The 26,014-nt window shown below is 39.8% G+C and overlaps 1 protein-coding gene across 1 annotated transcript; it reads left to right on the forward strand.

Moving 5' to 3' along the window:
* Window positions 1-22,716: 22,716 nt before the first annotated feature.
* On the forward strand, window positions 22,717-25,771 carry LOC117550355. The gene is made up of 5 exons (XM_034222776.1): window positions 22,717-22,828; window positions 22,971-23,025; window positions 23,288-23,400; window positions 24,033-24,142; window positions 24,691-25,771. The coding sequence occupies exons 1-5, from the start codon at window positions 22,717-22,719 to the stop codon at window positions 25,000-25,002; spliced, it is 702 nt and encodes a 233-aa protein (XP_034078667.1). The 3' UTR covers window positions 25,003-25,771.
* Window positions 25,772-26,014: the final 243 nt, after the last annotated feature.

A 26,014-nucleotide genomic window follows, 5' to 3' on the forward strand; every position in this document is an offset into this window, starting at 1 on the left:
AGAAAATGGAAAGGGATCTTGTTTTCTTTTTAACAGTTTGATAATACTGCTTGGAAAAGCAAGTGGGAGGTTTTGGGAATCATGTTCTGCTTTTAATTTGACCTTTGTTTGTTTTTTGCTTTTAACTCATGCACAATGTTCAACTATTCCTAACGTCTTACTTGCTGTAGCCTACATGTATGTGTGCAAAAAACCTTAAAAAAGGGAATATAAATGTGTTGGGTTTGACAGTGAGGGCAATTTAGCACAGTACCGTAACCACAAAGAGTGGGCCTCCATGTGTAATATATGTAATGCACAGTAGAGAAATACAGTGGGCTTGGCTGGCATGCTTCCAGGCCACTAAAGTACAGTAAGTGTGAGTCAGGGAAAGAAAGAGGGAGCGAGAGTATTCAAGTGGGAGATATAACAGCACTTGTGTTCAGTGGACGCATTCTTGTACAGTGAGCGTGTGTGTGTTTGTGCTTCACCAGGTGCCTGGAATTCATCTGGACAAACAGGCAATATTTCACTCTTTTGGTCCTTTGTGCTGCTGAGTACTACACATTTAAGTCAGAAAAGAAAGGAGGAGAAAATGTTAACCTCAGTAAACAATACCACTCTGCCTGGCTGAAGAATTCCCCGACAGCCCGTCATTACATTGTTTCGAATTTATATTTCCCAGCGGTGCAGTTTCCCGACACATTCAGAAACCAAACAAAAGGAATGAGTCACATTTCTCTCAGATTACACTGGTAGCTAATCATTCGTTAGTCATTCAAATAAACTCAATCAGCTCGACATAATTGTGCGATCAGTAACAGTAACACCCCAGGAATGTCCCTGTTATCGTTGCATTTCACTCTGAAGACTGGTGCTGCGATTAACAACCCCACTGGGTGTGTTTATCCTTTTTCACACACACTGCTTACATTTCTTCTAAATCTAGAAATAGCATCACGCATTTAACTCACTGCATGTGTCATTTTATAGTTTTCCTTCCAACAGAACAGTTTACGACAAGGGAAGAAACAGATACATATGTTCCTGTTACATGTATTATAAAATAAGATAGGTGGTTAAAAACAGACATAATGTGGAATACATACTAGAAATACATTAGTATTTCCAATGTAAATTATGCATTATACCTTCTAACCTTTAATGCAAATCCAATGTGAATATTCCATTGGATTTTTCTTAAGGGAACAAGGGCAATGCTTACTCGAGAAGTAGAATAAGATATACATTTACATTTATGATGCAGACTGATACAGTAGAAATTATGGCTGATATATGTTCCATCTCCAACTCAATGTTCTCTGTTGACCATCTGCATTTCCAAATAATGTTGAACACTGAAAGGCAGCTGTATGGGAAAACGAGAGAGGAGGGAAAGAAAATGAAAGAAGTGTAAGGGAACGGGACAGAAATAGTTGAGGGTGTGTAGGCCGGGCTCTGACCACTGGCATGCATGAGGAAGCAGCCTTCATTCCATAGGCCAGCGGATGGTTGAGACACACTACAGAGCACACAGCTCAGCAGCCCACATGCAAGGCCGCTGGCCTTCCCCACCCTCGGCTATTCTGGGCCCTTCTACCACTGTGGCGGCTTTCACTCAGCAACCACACAAATAAAGCCTGAGAGAGAAAAACATGAGAAATTGAAGCTTCAGGCGTGGAGGGGAGGAGGCGCGTTGTTTACTGTTTTTCTTTATTTGAATTATCTCTTGCCATCATATGGTTTCCGAGCTGATTTATTGGATTGTGGCATCGGCTAAAACAAAGACATCGAGCTGCTGTTTACAATACGTTGGCCGTTGCACCACAACAGCCATGTTTAAAGGATAAATCTGGATAAATCTGGATAAATCTAGTTTTTTGCTGCTTCTGCTATCAGCTATGATAACATTATAAGTTATAACCACTAAAGTAAGTGTTAGAGAGGGTGACATTGATTCAGCAAAGTCCAACGCGGCATGCAACATGAGCAGTCAGACAATCAGACATAATGAAGTCAATAGTTTAGCCCAGCATTTCTCAAAGTGTGGGGCGCAGAGATGTGATAGGTGGGCGATGGACGCGATGAACGGGAGATTTTTTATTTATTTTTTTAAATACATTTTTTGGACCTCAGGCCGGAATCGAACCTGGGTCCTCGCGGGCGGTAGTGGACTGTTACAGCCGGAGACTCGCAACGGCGGTGGACTTTCACAGCGCCACCGGTGTTTGCGGCGGCGGATGCGGTACCGGCGCTGTGAAAGTCCACGGCCCACACACACACACACACACACACACACACACACACACACACACACACACACACACACACACACACACACACACACACACACACACACACACACACACACAACAGCGTTGCAATCGGGAAGAAAAGCAATGTGGAGAGGCACCTCACCACTTCATAAGGCGTTTAACCTGACACTTTTCGAAATCCCGTTTGTGTCCCCGCACTTTACAAATAGGCCTATGTTTATTATATTTTAACGCAAGCCGTCATCATCGCCACGGAGGAGCACACAGCCTCTGTGAGCGAGCGAGACAGCGAGAGAGCTAGAGAGAGCACACCTTTATCTATTTAATATAGCTTAGTTGTAAAAAATAAAGTAAGAAATCATTCCAATGTGTGCTATAGGACAGTAAAAAAAAAAAAAAATGGTTTAAAAGGGGAGTGATTAGTATTATGCATAAATAAAAATAAACAATGCTAACTAGGTAACATAAGATAAGAATAAACAAGTCTAAATGATTTGTTATTGGTTGTGATCATATTCTAAAGATGTTTGGATTATTGAAAAGTAGCTCCCTTTCATATGAGTGTTGAGATCTGTATCCATCAATTCATTTTGTGCTCAAAGTGCACCAGATTGATGCAATTAACTTCAACATTTAAAAAAAAAAATCTTCCCGGGGGTGCATGCCCCCGGACCCCCCTAGAGGATGTGAAGTCCACCCCCAAATAAAGCAGGTTAAAATAATTAAATTGCATACATTTTATTTTAGTAAACACTGAGAACGGGTCCCACAGACCCAAACAGCACACAAAGGTTAAAGGTCAGCACATCATAATGTTAAAATGTGCTAAATATATACACTGCAAAAAACAAAAAAAAGAGGAGTAAAAGTAGCTCACGACTTGTTTTATTTTTTGAAAGTAGCTCTCATCCTAAAGAAGGTTGGAGACCCCTGTTATAGAACGATACATTTGACAATTTGAAGCTTGGCCTACCATTTGGGCTTGAAAAGGCCCGCCTGTTCAAGGTGGGGAATGACAGAAAAAGTTTGAGAACCACTGGTTTAGCCAGAGATAAAAATAGAAATGAGCACACTTGGAAATGTGATACATTTATATGCACACCCAAGGTAAGAACAGTAGGTACCTGAAATCTTCTCACTTCCCATTTTATTTTGCCCTCATGGTTTCTTTTTACTAATGTCACCCTATTCCGTTCTAAAGTTAACACAAAAAGTAAGGAAATCTGTGTTTGGTAGATTCTTTATTTGTTGTAACAATGCTTCTTTCCAATCCAATCCACCCAACAAACTAGAGTCAGCAGCACAAAAAGCTGTGTATTTGTCAAATGTTTCATGGGCGCATCCCACATACTCAGCTCTGCTACTCATCCCACAAATGCTTGTTCCTCACAAATGTGGCACCATTTGAAAGGTAAATAAACAGGCTTTCTAATGGTATAAGACTTTTTGCACAAATGTACTTTTGATGTTTATTTAGCGTGTTGTTGTTTTCCATTATGAAGGTTTTGAGTTTTAAACTTAAATACTGAACATTGGAGGTAAACCATAAACTGTGAATAAAGAAGTCAATATAGTCAATGTATTGTCCCTCATTGGTTTTGCTTCCATGGTAATAAACCCTCTGAATTTGCATTTAGGCCTTTATAATTGCATTCTCCATAGTATTCAGCAAAGGTTACAGAAGAAGTCCAATTTGATAGGAGTCTAAGAAAGACCCTACTTGATGTGTTACCTGATTCAACTGATGATTTTACAGTATGATCTTATCAGCTAGTTTTAATTATTCTTTAATATAGTGTGATGTTCATTTAGTAAATGTTTGTACCCATTAAAGTAAAAAAAAATGAAGTGCATGCTTTAGGCCTTGGCTCCCTGATGATTGTCAAGTTGCGACAATGGCAGTCTGGTTTGGATGTTATCCAGGTTTTGTCCCTGTCCATTTAACAGTCTCATAGTGTGTTGTCAGTTCATGAAAGTTAATTGAAAAAAAATTTGGGCCAATAACATGTTTTGTTTTGAAACGGGACACATATTGAACATAATGCCATTACTACTGTCTTTGGCTAGGCTACAAGCGGACCTGATAGCTTTTGTAACACTATTGGCTAGACGTCCTATACTTATGAGATGGAAATCACAAACACTGCCTTCCCACACTTTGTGGATTAAAGACATTTCCAATCATTTATAGCTGGAAAATATGTGATATATTGTTCATTGAAAGGCTCTTCCAGCAAGTTTAAAAATATATAGGACTTTTGTTTGCCTATGCAAAGACATTGACCTTCCCAGATATCCCTATTATAAGAAATACTTTTCTTGATTTGTTTATTTATGTACTTGATTTATTTATGAATGTATTTATATATAATTTACTTTATTCTGACCTCATCTGAGGTTATGTGTTTTGGGAAATTGTTATCTATGACCAAGCCAACTGTTGTATTTTTGTTGTGTTGTCATTGTAGTTATAACCTATTCTATGTTGTTATGTTTTGTATTGCAGTACTGTAATGTGACACTGCCACCCACAACTGCTTTTTCATTGTGTCAATTTGTGTACAAAAATCTAACAAAAAGTCTTGTTTCGGTCGGTTGTACTTCTCTAACCTCTCGTGTCACTTGAAGTTACAAAATAACGGATGGTGCCAAAATGCCAAACTCAAGATTCAAAACTGGATTACACAAATCAATGGGTAACAACACGGTGACTAAGTCCACTTTGTAATTGACTGTCAATGTTTGGAAGGACAGGAATCCTCCCCTGCAGGCTATAATATAGAACGCAAGTTAAGGAACTTTTGCATGGCTTCCCTTTTCCGACCCAGGTGCTGCTTGAACATTAGACTCAAACATATATGGTAGAAAAAATAATCTGTTGAATTTCCACACTCTCAGAGCTGTTCTCCGCCTGCCTCCAATACAGTATCTCATTTCAAATAGTTGGTATCTGGTAATACCGGTTACCACTCTTTTGATGATGAAACAATACTTTTTTAGGAATACATGTGCCGTGATAAGCATAATTAACAGAACCAGACTATGACTCAACACTGGACCGATTCAACTGGAGAATGGGAGACAAGACAGCCAAAAAAAGGACATTTCGGATTTCGTACTTCAAACCTTTGGACAACTGTTGGTGGGGCTGCGCTGGGGCTATTGCAATCCCTGGTGGCTAAAGGTGGCTGATGTCGCATTACAAAATGGAAGTTTGCATAAAATCATGTACAGTTATGTCTAAGATGTGCCACAGAGCCATGAGTGGGAGTTTTTAAATGCCAAATCCTAACCCTAGCCCTAACAGTTTAACTTTTATAACTACAAAACACCCCTATGTGTACCTCAAGCAACTCTACTATCTCATATAGAAATAAGACAACGATGTCCTCACTTCCCCTGTGAGGCCTCACTGGTCCCAGACAATACAAGCCTGTGTTGGATGCCGTTCATTGTGTCAAGGATAATAAACAATCTTTCAACCTCCCACTGTAACTGTCTGTAACACATGACACAGCCCCTCTTCAGGTTGTCTCGGGATAATAACTTCACCTTTGTCTGCTCTGAAGAGACTTAGCAGCTCTTCTTGCAGCCAACACCCCATAAATCACCTTCTGAACTCATTTCCCTTCAGGAAGGAAAAGGTATTTTATACCTGACTGAAGATTAATAGAGAAGAATAGTAACATCTAAGGGCGCTCATGGCACAACAGCAAAGGTCATAAACTATCTTTGTGCTATTTCTCCCTTTCCTTGTGAATTCAATGTTATTTGCCATTCACCTACTGTTCCCCCTTGGAGGCGGAGCAATCATTAATCTTTGATAAAAAGAAGAAAGAAGAAACAATTACAGTTGCCCTTTGGAGCTGATGGATTTTCTACAACAGCGTCTCCTGGGATAAGTCCAGACACTGAATTACTTAGTGGTTGTTTTCTACTCTACACGTCTTGGTTATAAGGTAAGATCAACAGTTTCTGAGAGCGCCAAAACAAAGACTTCCATCAGCCACATACAGTATGGCTCTATCGGTGGCAATGTTGTCCTGTAAGGCAGCCAGCCTCCCATTGCAATAACCTAAACAAATAATTATTGGAATGGAGTGTTCGGCTAGGGTTAGGGTTAGACACTTTCTACAGACATTCATGATTCCGAGCTGGTAAAACCGCCTTCCTTTCTCACAATTACCGTCGGCCTCAGCTGTCCATTTTGTAAATGTACATAATTGTAAGTCTGCCAACCAGTGACTGTATTATAAACGGATGTCGTCTCTATGATGTCATCCTTGGGTTTCTAAAGAGCTTTTGTAATGATTTTGGGCCCTGCCGTAGCCATCTTGGCAGTGCTAGCTCCGCCCATCTTCTGGCTAATCCAAAAATTGGAAGTGGAATGAGGGTAATATTGTGGCAGCTCGGGTGACAGACAGCTATTGACTAGCAACATTTGACGGCACCCACCTGTGAATCAAAGTGGACACCCATATAACCGACCCAGTCTCACGGCATTTCGTGTTATAGTCACGACATTTAATCTATTGATTCGTGTTCACCAACACGATTTTCCCCTTTTTTTCTTGTCACACAGAACGATTTTAAAAGCAATGTATTTCTATTGGTAGTATGTTTCGTGCCCGCAGCACGTCTTTATGTCCGTGCGGGTCTTGGAAGACCGGGAGCTGTGGGGTTCATAAAAACATGTTCTTACTCAATATCAAGCCACGATTATTGTTTTTATTTTAAATCGTATAATGTCGGACTTTTTTTGTCGTCTGTGAGGAAAATAAATGGGGCTCAGAGCCTCAGAATACTGAAATCTGTATTTTTTAAAATCTTTTTTTCCTTCTAATTTGTTATTATTTTCTAAATAACACACTGTTATTTACTCACCAATAACACACAATTATCCTTGTTTTTATTTATTTGTTTAATTCCATAATCTCTGGCTTTTTTGGCGTCCGTCAGGAACTGAATTTCAAAATAAAAATAACCGGAAACAGACGTAGCATCATTGCGATACACAGCCACTGTTGTGCGTAGACGGCTCTGCTAAGATTGTTCCCTAGTTTAGGTTTCATGTTATGTGTTTAGATAGGTTCCTGTTTTATTTTTATAGTCTTGTCTACCCTCATGTGTCTAAAGTACGTTTCCTGCCTTGTCTGTTTTCCCACGGTTGTGATTGTCTAATGTCTTCACCTGGTGTTGTCTGTCTAGTATATATAGTTCTCGTCTTCCCCTGTCTCGTTGCCAGATTGTCTTGTGTATTCCAAGCCTTCCAGCGTAAGATCCTTTTGTCATTGTCCATAGAGTTATCGTCCATAGAGTTAGATTAGTGTATTAGTAGTTTTTGTTTTGTTGCTTTATGTATTCAGTGTGTTATGACCAGTGTTGTGCTTACCATTACTAGTTACTTCATTTCAAAAGTAACTCAGTTACTTTACTAGTTACTTACACCAAAAAGTAATGCGTTACTGTGAAAAGTAACGTTTTCGTTACTTAGAAAAAGGGCTCCCATTAATGCCCTTATAGCCTTCATTTCAGTACTGTTATTGCATTGGAGAATAATACAATCTGTTGATCAACTTGACATGCATTATATGCAATCTGGATTGCATCGATATTAGCTGGCTTTCCATTTTTGTATATTCTTTCTCCAGGTAGTTGGAAAAAGTTTTCCGTCCCATATGCCGTGTGCCGCCCGGACATGGTATCATGCTAACTAGCTCCCTGGAAGCGGGTGACTCCACTGTAGCAATAGTCTGCATGTGTTCTACAATATAGCGTGCAATGGCTTTATCGACTTTTCTCTGGCTAGCAGTCCCTTGGTTAAAATCCAGCCGCTGTTGCTTAGGTGGAGGTGGAGTGGCGTCGGCTGAGTCTCTGTGGTCTTAGCTACTAGCTTCGTCCCAGCATGTTGTTTTTGCAGATGTTTTAAGAGATTTGAATTACTGGTTTGGGCAGTAGATAGGATCTTTGACCCGCCAAGACACAACTTACATTTAACTAAAACGTTATTTTCTTTGTGCTCGACAAAAGTGAAATAGGGAGAATATCTCCAGGTGGAGAAACTAGACTTGAGCTCCGCCGCCGCCATGATAGTCTTGTTAGTAAACAACACAAACACGCCCACAGCGCGTCTCCGCATGTGACACAGAAGTACTCATCTCTGTTCGCCTGGCTGTTGACTATATAAAAAAAACTAACGGAGTAACGCACCATGTAGTAACGGTAACTGAGTTACTGAATTTAAAAAGTAATGCGTTAGAGTACTAGTTACTGCCAAAAATAACGGCGTTACAGTAACGCGTTACTTTGTAACGCGTTTGTCCCAACACTGGTTATGACCTGTCTACATTAAAACACTTTATTTTGATACTTTGTTTGTCTCTGCATCGTGCATTTGGTTCCACGCCCTTGTACAGCCCTAACAGTACAATCTGGCCAAAACATGGAATTAGCAGATGCAGAACCAGTTAAAACAGCGATATGACTTCAGGGCGAACGTCTACACCATCATGAGGAGAAGTTCTCTCTCTGTCATACACCAGGCAGTGATGGACCTGGCGGAGCAGCAACATGGACTCCAAGCCTCGGTCAACACCCAAATCAGCGACATGGCGGAGGCGGTGCATCGTGTGCTGGCACGCCTGGACGCCGGTTCCACTGCTCCGGCATTACCTGATGCTGCCAATAGAGTCTGGATGCAGACCGCAGCAAGGAGGCGGATCCTAAAGGGGGCGGATCCTATAGGGGGCGTTTCCTAAAGGGTTATGAACCCCGCCCCCCACGTATTTCTTAAAGGTATATGACGCTCTGTTTCTCATTTATTGTAATGCTTTGAATGAATCATAAACGAACTTTGAGAAATTATAATTATAATTAATTTGCATAAAGAATGAAGAGTATACAACCCACAGAGAAGACAAATTCATAAATTGTAGGCATATCATTTTTTACTGTTTGTGCAGTGGTAGTAATTATTATTCAAATCAATCAACTACGTTTTATGGAAGATATTGCTGTATATCATTTAACAACATGAGTAGAGGTTTCTGTACACCTAAAATACTGAAGTTGAAGTTACTGTCCTGATGTGTATCATTCATTTGTTCATGTTGTGTCTGGTGGTAAGATTAATTAATTAATTAACGTATTTATTATTTTTGAAACATTACAATACACATCAAATACTAAACATGGAATGTATAGTACATACCAATACATTGTACAAAGGAAAATATACAGTACATACAAAGAGGAAAGTCTTCATTAAACATAAACATTGTATTGGGTGTTCTAATTCAGCAACCACAAAATATGTGCCCAGATTTAATTATCTCTGACTTCATCAACCAAAAGATCAATTTTGATATTTAACATGACATACTCAGAAAGAAAAACACACTGTCTGCCTTATACAACTTTTGTTGGTCATCTTTGAATATCATCCAAGTTTTGTAGATGGACAATTTTGCTATTATTAGTATAAGGTTTACACTAGGCCAGGGGTGCCCAACCTTTTTTGAACCGAGAGCTACTTTTAAAATTGCCAGTCTGCCGAGATCTACCAGTCCAAATAGAGAGGCGTAGCCATTACTGACAGCCTACTACCAGGTAAATACACACTTCTACTTGTATAAAACTGACCTTCGTACGATTAATACTCCATAAACTACTGCAGATCCTTTATCTTACCTCTTTCTAATCTACACACATACAAGTATTTAACTGAAGTTACACAACAGTGTTGTTGATACAGAGTTGGTGTTTATTCACACGTCACTACAGTGGGTAATGTTTTCAAGAAACATTGAACAGTGCTGCCACATATGACACATGGAAAAAAGAAAAGACTCTGAACCCTTTCTTTGCCATTATATACAAATAGTGTTGCTACAAAAGTATAAATTAGGCTTACTAATAAGACAACTCAGATCTGAAGCTACACAGGAATCTGCTGCAACAGTGCAATAAAAAAGACAAAATTAATAGAATCAAACCCTTTTTTTGTTGCATTTGAGTAGATTATAAAAAATAAATGCCTTTTTAAAATAGGATGCAAGCAACATAGTTTCTTAACCTGAATTGATAATAGACTATAATCAATTTAAGTTTGCATTCTTATACCATTTTGTGCAATAATTATAATGAATAAGTTCAAACAAACTCAAACTTACAGCTGATTAATAACGGTATCTAACTTGAGTTTTTATCATATCAAAAACCTGTTGAAATGCTACTGTTATTTTTATTACGCATCGGCAGCCTCCAGGCACGCTTCTTTCACAACTTCGCCGTCTTTGAAAGACTTCATGTGTTTCTCAAGAACGTGACTGACACGATAAGATGCTCTGGTAGCAGCCTTGCTCTTGTTGTTGGGCCTGGTGAAAATGGACTGCTGTGCATTTAGCTGTCCTCTCAGGCCCCTCCCCTTTTGGAGCGTAGGGCAGAATTAGGAGGGAATTCCATCTCGTAGCGTTTGTGCACTGTTTTGAAATGCCGCTCCTAAATGACCCTTCTTCGATAAAGCCACGCTCGCATTGCAGATGAGACAGATGGACTTTGAATTGGAATAGATACAAAAATAATCATCCTCCCACTCGGAGTGAACATTATATATGTTTTGCTTCTGCCATAATTGCGGTCTTGTGTGTGTGCGGACTGTCACTCCTGTTGACACGGACAACGTTAGCGAACTAGTGCACTGCCCACTGCTCACCAGCCACGCCCCGACACATGGGGTCACGCCGGCCAATCACAAAGCTTTGATGCGTTCAAGTGCATTATTCTGGCACAGGAAGATTATGTTACAGGACATTAACGATAAAACAGAATATTGTTGTTCTATTTTTAGACACATCTCGCGATCGACTGGGAATCTCCCCGCGATCGACCGGTCGATCGCGATCGACTGGTTGGGCACCCCTGCACTAGGCTATATATTTCACTATGGGGTGTGTTAAGACCCAGAATGATATTTGGCTATTTCTGTGTAAATTTCACTTTGAACAGAGACAAGATAAGGGCAGCAACTTGAGTTGACTGCTAAAGTTTCAAATGTTCTCTTTAGTTCAGTTTCCATTGTCGCATAAGACTGATCCAGATCCTGAATGTTTTCCTATCTGACCATGGCTGTCCTCTGTCTCCTGCTATCTGTATATTTTGCGCAGTCTATCTCTGCTCACGCTGTTGCGTCGGCGTGTTCTCCTGCATGTTGGCCATGTGTTGCACTGGAACCAGACACCGCAAAGACTTCAGCCGAGCACGTACGAACTTCGCATGCGTGAGTGGCAATAACTCTCCTTACCAGCAGGCGGCGGTAGTGTGTATTCATCATTCAAAACAGGCAACAACCGGAAAACAGAGAAGAAGAACAGACTACGTGATATAAACAAACAACAAATAGCTGTGCGTTAGCTTCACCTTAGCATGTGTTCTTTGCAGGTGTTTGTTGAGGTTTTATTATGACTGATTTTAGTAAGTAACGAAGTAACGCGTGTCCGGGCAATGTTAGTAACTGTAGTGTGATTACTGAATTATAAAAGTAGCGCGGTACACTACTCCGTTACCGACAAAAGTAATATTATTACAGTAACGCGTTACTTTGTAACGCGTTACACGCGTGCGTTACACCCAACTCTGAACATAAGTATGATTAAAACGAGCTACGCCATTACCCTCTCAACAACAAATAAATTATTATTATTAACAGACAGAACAGACGTGACTAGGAACTCTCAAGTAAACACGTGTTTAGTTTAAATAAAGCCTCTCATTTTTGGTATAGAGCTTTGAAATAGGGCTTTGAATTTGAAACATTAAGGCTTCTACACAATTTCTGAACACACGATGGCAGCAGTTAATGCAGAAAAAAAGAAAAGGCACAGTAAAGCTGAGTCATTCACATCCCTAGAATGCGTGGGGGGCGGGGTTCATAACCCTTTAGGAAACGCCCCCTATAGAATCCGCCCCATTTAGGATCCGCCTCCTTGCTGCGTTCAGCATCCAGACCCATCTCGATGCTGCGGCTCATCCTCAACAGCTGGCAGCCCCTCCTACTACAGCGGCGCCGCTTCCTGGATCTCATGCTGTCCCGTTGCCTCGCTTGGCCCCTCCAGATAAGTTTTCCGGAGATTCCAATGACTGTAGATCCTTTCTTACTCAGTGTGATCTACACTTTAAGTTAATGCCCTACATATATAGCTCTGATTATGCTCAGATTGCATTTCTCATTTCTCATCTGTCCGGCCGTGCGGCTGCATGGGCTACGGCGGAGTGGGAGAACAATTCTGCAACTTGCAACTCTGTCTCTCAGTTCATCCACTCGTTTAAAAGAGTGTTTGCACATCACACACCAGCTGTAGAGAGTGCACAGAATTTGACATACATTCAGCAAAATCAACGCCGAGTGGCGGATTATGCAATTGAGTTCCGCACTATGGCTATTGATTGCGATTGGAATGATTCAGCGTTAAGGGACATATTTTGGAACGGACTATCAGAGAAAATTAAGGATAATTTATTGCTTATGGATCCTCCCACAGACTTATAAACTATGGTAGCGGCTGCTATTAAGATTGACAATCGCATCTGTGAGAGAGATAGAGAAAGAAAGAAGACTGCCGTTTCGTCCAGCGGAACCAGAGGGTTCTCAACAGCTGTTCATCCTGTCCGGAGGACATCATTCGGCTCGTCACCTGCTTCAGAGGCCACAGCGCCCCCGATTGACTCGGAGGAGCCGATGCAGCTCGGCAGGGCCAGAATCTCACCGGAGGAACGACGTCGCCGCCTAGTGGAGGCAAGATGTTTCTACTGCGGTCAACAGGGGCATCAACAAGCCATGTGTCCAGTAAAAGAACAGGCTCACCGGTGAAAGGGAAGACACTGGTGAGCCAATCTGACTTTTTTGACTTCCCTCCACGCACATTAACTCAAGTTATGCTATGTGAAGGTAATCAGGTTATTGAACAGGGGGCACTTGTAGATTCTGGAGCCAATAACTGCTGCTGTGCTGGATATTCCAACTACAGATGACATGCAAGAGGATGTACAACCAAGTGACAGTGTGTCAAACGTGGACATCGGAAGAAGAGCAGCCCGATCACAAAATTCTGCTTTGGGGAAAAAGTCTGCAACTTCTACTGCTTCGTCTGCATGCCGTAAAACAGAGGCTGACTTGGCAGCTTTAATGGCAAGAAATAAACTATTAAAGGACAAACATGAACTGGAGGAAGAGGAGGAGCAAATTAGGAGCAAACTTCAGATGGAGGAGGAACTAATTAGGAGCACATTTCAGATGGAGGAGGAACGAATTAGGAGCAAACTTCAGATGGAGGAGGAACAAATTAGGAGGAGAAAGGAGCAACTTCAGATGGAGGAGGATATTGCAGCACATGTGGCTAAATTAGATGTGTTGCAAACAGGGAGCATCCTAAGTGGGAAAAGTTCAAGAACAAGGCATTCGGATGGAATGAACTCTTACATCGAACAAAGAAACATTAAACCACAAGTCCTCTATACTGCTAAGGACAATATAAATACTCCACAAATGTTGCTAAACCAAAGGGAGGCTAGCAATGACTTCTTGGAGCCAACAACACGGCCTAATAAGAACATTTCACCTTGGTTCCTTTCCTCAGAGCCAGTATCCCAGAAAAAATCCACTTTGAAAACACAAATGAATTATGGAGATAGCTTGAACGCAAGTGAAGATCAAAACAACATACTGGGCATTATGAGAAAACAAAATGAAATAACCACACTGTTAATACAATAGCAATGCCTTTCATCCTTGCCAAAGAGAGAGATTCCAGTTTTTGATGGCGACCCGTTAAAATATCACACATTTATGAAGGCTTTTGAGAATGGTGTTGAGAAAAACACAAACAGTGACCGACTCTACTTTCTGGAGCAGTACACTCAGGGTCATCCCAAAGGACTTGTTCGAAGTTGCCAGCACATGGATCCAGAGAGGGGATATGTCAAGGCTAAAGCTCTAATCCAGGAGCAGTTTGGAAATGAGCAGAAAGTGGCATCTGCTTATTTGCAAAAGGCTCTTTCATGGCCTCCTATAAGAACCGAGGAAGTTAAGGCTCTGCAAGACTACAGCTTCTTCCTTAGAGCATGTGCAAACGCAATGGAAGAGGTGCAGTATTTGCATGAGCTTGACATGGCTGCGAATATGATGATCATAATAAGAAAGTTACCTTACCAATTCAGAGACAAGTGGAGAACTTTAGCCTGTGAGCTGCAGGAGAGGAACAGCCGCAGAGCAACATTCTTTGACATCACAAACTTCATTGAGAGACAAGTTAAAATCTTAACCGACCCAGTGCACTGCAAAAATTACTGATCTTGCCAAGAGTTGCCATCTTATATCAAGCCATAAATTCTTACTGGACTTGTTTTGAGAATAATGTACTATGCAAGAGCTGCTTGTGTAAGATGATGAAGCTTCTTTTAAGAACATTAGACTTCTGAATTCTTATTTGGTCAGCAAATCTTGAAATAAGGTATTTTACAAACAAATTAAGATAAATTACTGTCAGAGACACGTTTGGGTCACTGCCTCATATCAATTTGTTTTTTTTTAGCTGTCAGAACTTGTTTCAAGACATGTTACAACTTATTTTAAGAATCACATGGGATCCATTTAAGTCAGATTCATATTTATGTCAGATGTTAAATCACAACATTAATTCCCAAAGCAATAACAAATCAAAAATATCAACTTGGAATGGGGCAATATATCGAAATTCAATGTATCACAATAGCTCAATTTAGTAATTATTTCATAGTAAATTATTCTGCCTAGCAAATAACATTGCTACAAAAATGTGTCTCAGAAAAAAAAATAGTACCACACTGTCAGACTGAAACTTTTATTTATGACATTGTATCATGGTTCCATCACATTTCAACCCTATATTGCATTGTCAATCACATTGAGATAATCTAACTGTAACCCCTATCAACTGTATCAGCTCTTCATATACACATCCTTACAATGCTCATTCAATGAACTTTCATTTCAAGGAGAACAAAAGTAGAAATAATAATAATCATACTTTCCAAAAGCAAAATTCCCTGACTATACTATTTTGCAGGAAAAATAACGTTACAGCAGTGCATTACTTTATAATGTTTTTTCTCCCAACACATGTTTGTAAATAAACAGTCAATACAACAACACAAATAAATCCGTATTTGGCAGAATTCTTTGTTGGATTAGACAAAAAAAGGGTAACCGTACATATGACAGATAACAATAATAAAATAGTAAAAAAGACATTTAAAAAAAACAAACACTTCCTACACATTTTCCTGTGTTATCTCAATAAACTAGATTTCACTCAAATTATCATGTTGCATACACAGGTATAACCTTCCAATGCTCATTCAATGATCATCATATTTAGGTTTTAAGTGCAATGACATCCCTAAGGTTATATTTGATCAAAATATACACACTGTTTTCAAAACTCATCGAATAATAGGATGTATAGTCAACAAGCTTTTCTGCATCTATCAACTCTGTTGCTTGGGCAAGATTGGGTATAGTGACTTCATATGCTAATAAATCTTTGTTAAAACAGACAGTTTCATAAAGCTGATGTTCAAAGCAATACAATGAAGAATCTATGACATAAATGTTTTTTATAAGTCCAAAGATAGGTACTGTATCATTTGCATTAGTTATTATCAGAGACTTTCCGCTGATGTACTTGTTACCATTAAGAATAAGCCACTTGACTGAGACTGCATGTTGTATGCCATCAATCCCCAAGAAATCTCTAATCTTTGCTGTGATGTACTCTTTATTTGTCACTTCTGAGACGGGGCCCAATTCTTTCTCATGTAAAAATATTGGATGCTCAATGCCCATTTCATTTTGACAGCATTCGAGAAGCTGGTTATGGTTCACCAACGATTTACATACATTTTTGAAGTTCAATTTAGATGACCACTGTTTAAAAAAACAGTGCTTTGACTCAAATCTCATGCACATATGCCTTGTCAAAGGACCCAGAGAAAGAATTTGGGTAGGGAGATGCAACATGTAATGTTGCTTAGGCGTTACATTTTTGTCAGGAAAAAGTTGCTTAAACTGTTTTAGATGCTGCTCAATCATTTGTTTAAGTCTTAATACAGTTTGCAGAGATATGACAGGCGCAAAAACTATTTGAACTATCTCAATTAATTCCAAAATAAACTTAACGTAAATATTTCCCTTCATATTGTTCAACAGAAAAGGCATGATCTTTAACAATATCAGCATTTGCCCAGAAGACTGTTTAAGTTTGTTATCATTAGATGACAAGGTATTGACACTGACAGGACAGGGCTTGTCTCGTACATCAATAGATGAAAAAGGAAAACTCTGCATGGCTGAATTGAAAATGTCCAACTCCATTTGTCCTGACAGAATAAGGTACTTTAACACACACTTAATTTCCATGGGTGCAATACCCTCAAGAATGATGTGCATTATGTCCTGTGGAGTTTGCTGAATGAGGTCAAAGGCTGGAAATTCAACCAGCTTGCTTTTTCTGTTTATTCCGTAGGTGGTTTTAAGGGCAGATTTCAAGAACTCTGTGCTGGCCCTTTCTATTTCAATGCACTGTCTAATGTGCTTTTCCACTGTCCTTTTAGTGAAACATTGTTCATCAAATTGATTTGCATGTCCTCAAAGGTACATTCACAGTGCCTGCACTTGCTATATGCAAAACCAACTCCTTCCTTAAAGCCAGCGAGCTCATGTTGCGCAAGTGTGTCACCACATAGTGAAATTAAAGCACCAAATAAATCCATTTCACCATTCTGTGTTTGTATTTTGACACCATTGTACAGCAATTTTAAGTCTTTATCAATTCGTTCTAATACAACATCAACACCACACTGGTCAATATCATTAGCTTTTGCTATAGCAAGGAGTCTAATTGCTGCAAGCTTCGATCTAAACTTGGGGTCGATGTTTCCTAGAGTATAATAAACCATCAGTAATTTGTTTACAGAAGCATGTGACCCCAAGGGGTTGCATATCTCTATTTCATCAGTGTACAAGATCAGCTGCAAAGCAGTAGGTTTTATTGAAAACAGAGGGTGAGATTTAAAAAGACTCCCATCAACAATGTCATACAAAAACCCATCTTTGTTGCAGCTTTGTGGTGCAGTGTTGATCATATCAAAGATTCTGGAGTTGGACAACAACTGTTGTAGACTATTAATTAGGGGTATATAGTAAAAACTTTTGTTTTTGATTACAAGAACTCTTGAGTCTCCCTTTTTAACTCTACAAACTTTTTGAGACACAAGTATTTCCTCTGGTTTCACTGGGTTAAAAAGATTCTGAATGGTGCTATCCTGCATGTATGTGGTGGCCATTAGGGTGAAAGGATCCTGAAAATTATCAAATGTTGCCAATGCTTCCTCTTGGAGCTGCGCCGTACTCCCTGAATGACTCTCGAAGACCCTCTTCATTTTGTCTCTCAAGGTATCCAGAAGAGCCGCTTGATACTGTTGGACCCCAGAGACAATATCGTTGACACTCCTCTGAAAGAGAAAATTAAAAAAATTAAATACATCAGAGTATGCATTTACAGTCCGAGTGTCCATAGCTAACTAACATAACTAAAGTGCCCCCATGTGTGAACACAAGGTAGAAAATGACATACAAAGATTATCACCACTCTTCAACCCCTTTGACTACATGCACACTTACATTCATTATGTCACTGGCAGACACTTTTGTACAAAGCAACTAATAGATGCAATACCTGGGACAGGTGGCATTTTTCACGGACATTGATGGCAAATGCAACTGCACGTCTGGAAAGATTTCCGCCAGATGTATCAGCTTCTTCCTGGAGACAGATTCATAGTAATATTACACAATTAGAAGAAAGACTAGTTAACTCAAGTGTTGTATGTTTGAGTAATGTTATCATGTAAGATATGGCTTTTAAACCAGCAGCCCCTGTCCAATATGTCTTCTTTAAATAGTGTCTGTGAAAATAATTACAGGAAGAAGGTCCTGTGTTCTGGCTAGTGAAAATTGCTATTTCAACCAGTGGCGGCTGCTCCATAGAGGCAGAGGAGGTTGCTCCTCCTCTATTTTTGAGAGGCAAGAGGAAGATCAAATCATCAATCAATCATTGTTTTACTGCTTAAGTTTTCATTGGACAGCATAAAGTAGAGATAAGTAGCCAACTAGTGTAGTAATAATACTAATAATTAGTATTTATATAGCAAAGTCCAGATTAAAAGATTTCCAGAGTAAAAATAAAGAAACCCATATAAAACCCCCCTTTATGACATACACAAATTAGGGTTATTTCACTACGACAACAAAAGCACGTGAACACAACGCACTCGTAATTACCAATTCACAAATGAAAAGGATCATCCTTCCCATAGCACGTGAAGGCACCATTAAAGTAGCTTCACATGTAGTGAACTACTTTTGCGGTGTTTGTGTAACTTAGCTTGCTACATTTGACTGGTTGGTAGCTTCTGTGTAGTGAAGCTACACTGGTAGCTGGAGTAACTGGTAGCTTAGCTCACTACATTTTCAAAGTAGCTTACCCAACACTGCATCTTACCTGATCAGGAGGTTGAATCGGGAATTCCTCAAGCTGTTGCTCCTGCTGTGAAGGGACACATGTGCTGACTTGACTGTTGGTCCTTTGCATCCCTCGTGTCGCAGTGGCACAACCAGAAAAATGGGCATATCAAAATCTTCAAGTCCAACTCTAGATGGTTCGGGTGCAGTTGTCATCAACCCAGAAGGCGGGCTTCCATTTTCAAAATACAGAGCATGTCTACGTCTGATGTGGTATAGAACGAGTTGAAAACTCTGTATTCTTCGGTACATCCATTAATTCCACATACAACACGGAAATCTGGACTGCGGCCCATGTGCCTTGTTAATATGGCTCAGCAGAGACTTCAATGTTAACGCAAAAAAAAACAAAGCAAATCACACACCGCCAATACGCCATGTTCCTCAAAACCTTCTGAACTGAGGAGGAGATGGAAGCTGACAGATTGATGTGACAGACAAAACATCTGCTAAAGGCAAAGTTGAACCACAGCCCGCGCCAGTACTGTAATATCTCCTAGTTCTGCAATACTTCCTGGCGGGCTTTTGCACGTTGGTTGGGTCAAACCATATTAACAATGGGGGGGTAGGGTCTCTGATATATCCTTTTTAGTATGTGCTGCGATATTAAAAATACAAAAAGCATATGTATTAGCAATTACAAAACACTATCGTCACCTTTTCCCCTCAAATGCTTAATTTGATCATCCCTATTTACCCAGATTATTATTTGTCGAAGGAGGAGTTCAACCCACTACTGTATCATTGTCAAGTAGCCAGTTCACGAGGTTAGAAAGAAGAGAAGAGAAGAAGGTCACACATTGGAGAGAAGGTGTGTATTCATATTATAATAAAAGCGCATTAATTTGTCACGTTACCAATATTGCTGGGTTAAAAATACAATGAATATTATGTCTGTTTGCTAGCTAGCTAGCGCTACTAGTGGGCTAGCGCTGTTAGCTAGCTAGCTAGCGGCGATGCTAACGTTGTCGTTCGGGTTAGCAAATCATTACAGACTGCTGAATGAATCCACTAAAATTGTCAGTTATTTCTTTTCTACACCAGTATAGTGGTACGTTTATTAAATAATGAATTAAAAACGACATGTATAACTTTTATTTGTATCGTGATGTGTTCACCGGTCCCACAACTTCTATTACGCAGTCAAAATGGTAACTAAGAGTGGAAAGTGTTCAGCGTTTCACACTGAACTATTTGACCGTTATATGAACCATGCGGGTACTACCGGTAGGCCTATAGTGCACACAAATATTTCATGCTTCAGATTGGAACACATTTATACACTCAAAACAGTAAATGTTAGTACAGAAATATGCAAATTGAGATACAGCAAGGGAAAGATAGCTGTTTTGTCAGTATTCACTAAAACCAGTGTGCGAAATACGGGGTCCCTTCGTTCTGAGTTGGAGAGTAGCACGTTTAAGTTCGCGGCCAAATAGTAATTAAAGTAGTTTGTTACTATAACAAGTTAAGCGCCTGTAACATCAGTGTTAAATGCGTATGTGCCGGTTGGTGTGCGTACCTTATGAAAGTAAGTTTATCGGTTCGCAGACGTAATGAGCGACTTTGCAGTGGTCTACATGTAATGCGCACGTTCTATTGTTTACAATTAGCATGCTAAGCAGAGTTAGCTTTATTCACGTCTTGTGTTGCCTTACTATGTAATATGAATGAGATTCATGTTGCTTAGTGTAATGCCCCATCCACCGCTTGCTTTGCATGTCCCGCAAACCAACCAGTGGAAGTCAGGGGAGGGCGAAATAGTTTCGGAAAGGACCACTCTACTGAGATGAGGTGGATTTGTTTATCGGCGTTACTATAGCGATCATGACGGTACTGAGCATAAAGTAGAAAGTAGATGAGACGATAGAAGTGTAAGAAACCCATATGAAGATAGGCTTTTTATTTCAGTTATCCTATTTTTGCACCGAAAATATTTGAAAACCATGAAAGTTTAAAAAGTTCAAAATAATGACCACTACACAAGCGAAGTTGTGACGCCCCGTGTTCGTTCCCAGCGCCCCCCTAGGTTCTACGAACGCCCCCCACGGGGCGCTGACGCCCCCGTTGAGAAACCCTGTAATATAAAACAACGTGCATCCAAACAACTTTAGCCAATGCAACCTCCTATGTCAGTGTTGCACAACAATCGGGAGATGGGACCCCCCCGAATATTGACGGGTATTTCACACACTGACTAAAACCATTATTTGTCAGCCTCTGTAGCAGATAAAAACATAAAATGAAAAGCATTTAAGAGCTTAAACCACAAGGAATGATTGTATTAACTGTACTATTCAATCACATGTTTGTAAAGCTGTTTGAAATCAAATTATGATAATTAATTAATATTTTTTCTTCCTACCAGGTTATAGATGGGACAATGGATACACTGGATGATGTTACAGTGTCAATTTTTAAGGGTATGTCATGTGTGTTTGAATCAGCAAAACGATAATAATTATTTGGGGATTGTAAAATGTTGGTAATGATGGCTACTGTCCTAATAGCTGCTAACATCAATGAGGTGTTGATTCACTCGTGATGATTTGAGAGACCTTTTTTCCTGGGCCAGAACATTTCTTAGGAGAAAAAGAGTGTGGTCTTTCATCAGCCCAGAGGTAAATGGTTACCTACTTTGGTCTAAAAACAAAGTTGCACAAGACATGTTATTTCAGATTGTCGCCATTGTTGACTTTGACTGTTTGACATTATCTGCTGTTGTAGGACGAGAATCCTATCTTAAAAGATAAAGATGGCCCTTCTGAAACAGGAACTCCACCTTGTAGAAAACATAGTCTCCCTCCAACATCCACTCCTTTGGAGAAAAAAACGCCCAAAGTTGACCCTACAGCTACCTAGTCCACCAGAGTATGTGATCTACACGGACAGTGAGTTGGAACAGCTCGTAGACATTACTTTGAGATGGCCCGCACAGGCAGAGAGAGGAATGTGTAATGTCCAAGGAGTTGAGTTGCAGGCCTAGTGAGGAACACACTCACCAGCATGATTTCAATCCTGAGAGCAAGTCCACAAGGAGAAGAGCTTCACATACCCTTCCAACCCTGAACTCACAGCCATGGCTAAAGAAAGTAGTGGAGTATTATACCATGTTACAAGACAAAGATGAAGCTGTGAAACATTGTAGTCATTAAATGTGGTGGCTGTTTATTTCTTGCACTTGTTGATTGTGAAGTCCTAGTGAAACTAAGTAATTCTTGATAAAGTTTCTTTGGGGGGGGTTATTTGCCACAGAACAACCATTCACAATACAACTTAAAAAGAGGCCTTCTAAACGTAAAGTCCTCCGACAACAGCGGCAGGGCCTGCACAGAGAGGGGCCGTCCAAAGGAAAGAGGCGTTGCCTTGAACTTCTGTCAGCAAGTGATCTCAGGAAAGATTATGATGCTGACTCAAGTGACGCAGGTGTGATCAACAATTATTTTGGATCAGACTCTTAGCAGTTCTGATGAAAATGAAAGTACATGGTAAGTAGAATTGCAACTTAATTTCCATTTATATGGTTCTCTACTCGAAAGGCATATCCACACATTGCTGAATGCATAACATCATGTGCAGCATAAAAGTTGTTTGTAATGGACAGAGATATTATGGTCATTTTCTGTCATTCATTTTGTAGAGACATTTTAACCTTTAAGGCAGCTATATATAGTTATGTGAGCATGTTCCTTGTCGTTTTCTGATTATTGTTTGACAATTGTGGTAAGGCACAAAATGCCATTTTTGAAAGGACAAATAAATATCTAAAATATCTTCATTAGCTTCCACAGTAGGCCCGCTCGGGCCGCAGGCTGCCCAATTACAACCGCGGACCAGCGATCCAGTATGGTCATCCGTTCTCCCAATTCACACCAGGGAGCCAAAAAGCAGCTGGTAAAGGCCCTCCACGGTACACTTTACCCAGCAGAGGACCCAGAGCCCGGGGAGGAAGAAGAGGGTAAGTCCTGAGTCTTCCAAACTTTTCTACTTGTGTGTTTGAATATTTTTAAAGACATCACCCAGCCATAAGAGGGCTGCTTCTAAAGGGAGACCATTTTTGACAGTCTTATGTGCACATAATCATTTTCATTTTCATTTAGTGGACAAGATAGTCTGCAAGCACAGGCCAGGCATTTTAAGACTCTGCATGAGGAGGTACAAGATAAAAAAAACAAAACAAAGATGCTGTCTCTCAACTCCTTGATCTCGAGTTTGAAGCAAGAAGACTGTTCATTGACAGTGATGTCCTGAAAGTGGAGGACAGGCACACAAAGGTCCTGGATGCCTATCCATGCTTCAAGGATCTTCAGAATGTTAGTAAACGACTTCCCATTTTTACTTTTCAACAAAAGTTCCAGATTTTAATACTTATTTCACTCTGTAGTGATGTCTGAGCTGTCGTCGCATCCTGATAAAGACAACCACAAATACATAGCACAAGTAAGAAGAGATGGGACGACTTTGTTGCTAAAGTGCAGTTTTACGGAGTTTTGAAGAAAGCGATGAAACCACCTATGACCCTGGATCGTGGTAAGTCACCTCTTAGTGTCTACAATGTGTTGGTGAAGATATGACTGAATAGGAGTGTGTCATTGATGCAAGGCTGACCAAATAAATCTAAAATAATAATGCTCTGGGGGCATTTCACACTATTTTGTTATCTTACCAAAAGTAGGATCCTCTATCACACTTTAAGTTCCTAGCTAAAAGTTGTATTTTAAAACCTATTCACAACTTGCTGAGATCAACTTTCACTAAGGAATTAGGAGAAATCCAACTGGGTTGGCCCAGATGACATCGCATTCCTGAAACAGTTATTGGCGGAATGACGGACGGACTTCAAATCTGTGCGTCATTAATGGCGTCTGATGCAACCTCTGCAGCAGTAGCTTACTAAGTCACAACACCAACCAACTAAACAACAGACATCGGCTACCTCCAGGGAGCATGTCACCTGATGCACCCTAAAATTAACCTCACAGTGCATGTCTCCTAAACTTGAATAACTTTGACCTTAAGTCAGTTATATATTTATATGCATTATCCTTTGTTTCATGTGTCTAAACTGTAGTTATGTTAATACAGATTGTGTGAGCTAAAACAGTTAATACAGTGTCTGTCTTTCCATCCACCTGTTCGCTTTCTCTTCTCTCTTCTCATAGTGGAATTCTCGATTGCCTTGTTCAAGGCACTCCCTACACTCTTTCCTTCACCAGCTGCACCGCCTAAGAAATTGGGACATGCCAGTGAGGCATTGATACATGTTCTTCAGGTGAGCTATTGTGTCACATTCAAATCTTGATGTTTTTTTTACTTGTGTCTATAAAGCCATTTACTTCCATGCTTTATCCTTTTTGTAAGTCTATAATGGGGTCGCTTTTCACAATTAGGACAACATTTAATAAGATATGTTGCTGTTTTTTAAGCTGCCTTGTCATGAAAGGACATTCTCTCAGCGGCAATTGATAGTAAAGTTGAAATAATTTAACTTTAAGCGTAAGCACTGTGGCAATTTGGAGCTTGTTGGCACCGTTCCCTCCATTGGAAGAAATCGGCACATCAGTGCAGAGCTGTTTTACTGCTGGTCATGTAAGCCAGCTTTCAGCAGGAGGTTAAGCAATTTGTTTTCATTATTTTATTGGAAGACATGTTTTTGTATTTTCATTAGTACATCAAATGGTGCTGTCTTTGGATTCACATACTACATGCAAAGCATTATAACTTCAATCATAGATGCAATATATACATAATGGTAGTTGAGGGTCTGCTTTAGTAGTTCTATGTTATGGATGTTTATCAGAGTTTTGCTATCTCCTTTAGCCTACAGAAGATCCCACCGTCTACCTCCAGAAGAGATCTCTGTCCAGCCCCATCTTACTTGTTGATGACTCCAACTGCCTTGTCGCCATAGGAACCACTCCCATCACTACATTTGCCAAGCAAGACCTGCATGAGGGTTTGCTATATCTAATGGCCTATTACTACACAATACATCTCACTTATCCGAAGTGTGTTGCAACCATCCTTTCTGTTATTCAAACAGAAATATTGAAGGATACTATCCATGACCGAGACGCCACAGCCTCATACAAAAAAGCCATGGCTGAGTGGAAAGCTTTTATTGGGGAGTAGATCTTGGTGGTAGTTAGGTTCCCAACCTGTTTCTACAATGCTCACCCGCAATGTCTATGGGAGAGAATAACATCCCAGAAAACAACTCATGTACAAAAACAAAAATGCAATAGTCAGCCCATCATTTCCTTCCAGCCCTCCTTTCCTCAAACTGCAGGTAGCTGCACCTTCAAAGTAAGGGTCACTTGCCATAGCCACCTCTCTGTGGGCATTGCCCACATTCAGCCAGCAGGTTTTCCACCTTTTGTTTTTAAGGTGCAACTAGCAATACAAATTTGATCATTGCACTTTACAAATGATCAGCTGAAAATTGCAACTTTGCTCTTTGTAATGTAATTAAAAAGCCAGTCATTTTTAGGTCTATATATTGAGTCGTGCCCATTTGCTGGGCACAACTCATGCTCGCTTAGACATATACAATGTGGGTGAGCTAGGTGGTAGTTGGGCTAGTTATTGTTAACAATTGATACTGGTACCAGTATCTGTTTTTGCATTGATACTTTGGACACAAGAGACATGACTTTCTATCATTCAGTGTTTGAGAATTTTTGTTCAACAATAAGAGAAAACAATAATATTGAAGCTCTTAAGTTATAATTCTTCATTTTTGGTTATCTAACACAAAGTAATGTTGAGTGGTTTTCAATGTTATAATTTAAGTTTAAAATTATCGTCATGATTAATTCATACGTTTTGTAAAATGCATGCTAGGTTCTTGTTTTGAGATCTGTCTACTTGAATTCAGAAATAAACAAATGGTAAAAGAAAATTTGACAACTTGTTTTGAGTATATTTGGCTTATACCTGTGGATGGAATAAGTGTTTTTCTGCTTACTTCAGGACATTTGCCACTTTTCTAGCATCCATATATTTCTTATTTCCAGAATTATTATTCTTATTTTAAGAATTCTTATTTCAAGAATTATTATTCTTATTTCAAGAATTATTATTCTTATTTTAAGAATTCTTATTTCAAGAATTATTATTCTTATTTTAAGAATTCTTAATAAGT

The sequence above is a fragment of the Gymnodraco acuticeps genome, unplaced genomic scaffold (genome assembly GCF_902827175.1).
Source record: "Gymnodraco acuticeps unplaced genomic scaffold, fGymAcu1.1, whole genome shotgun sequence".
Taxonomy (NCBI): Eukaryota; Metazoa; Chordata; class Actinopteri; order Perciformes; family Bathydraconidae; genus Gymnodraco; species Gymnodraco acuticeps.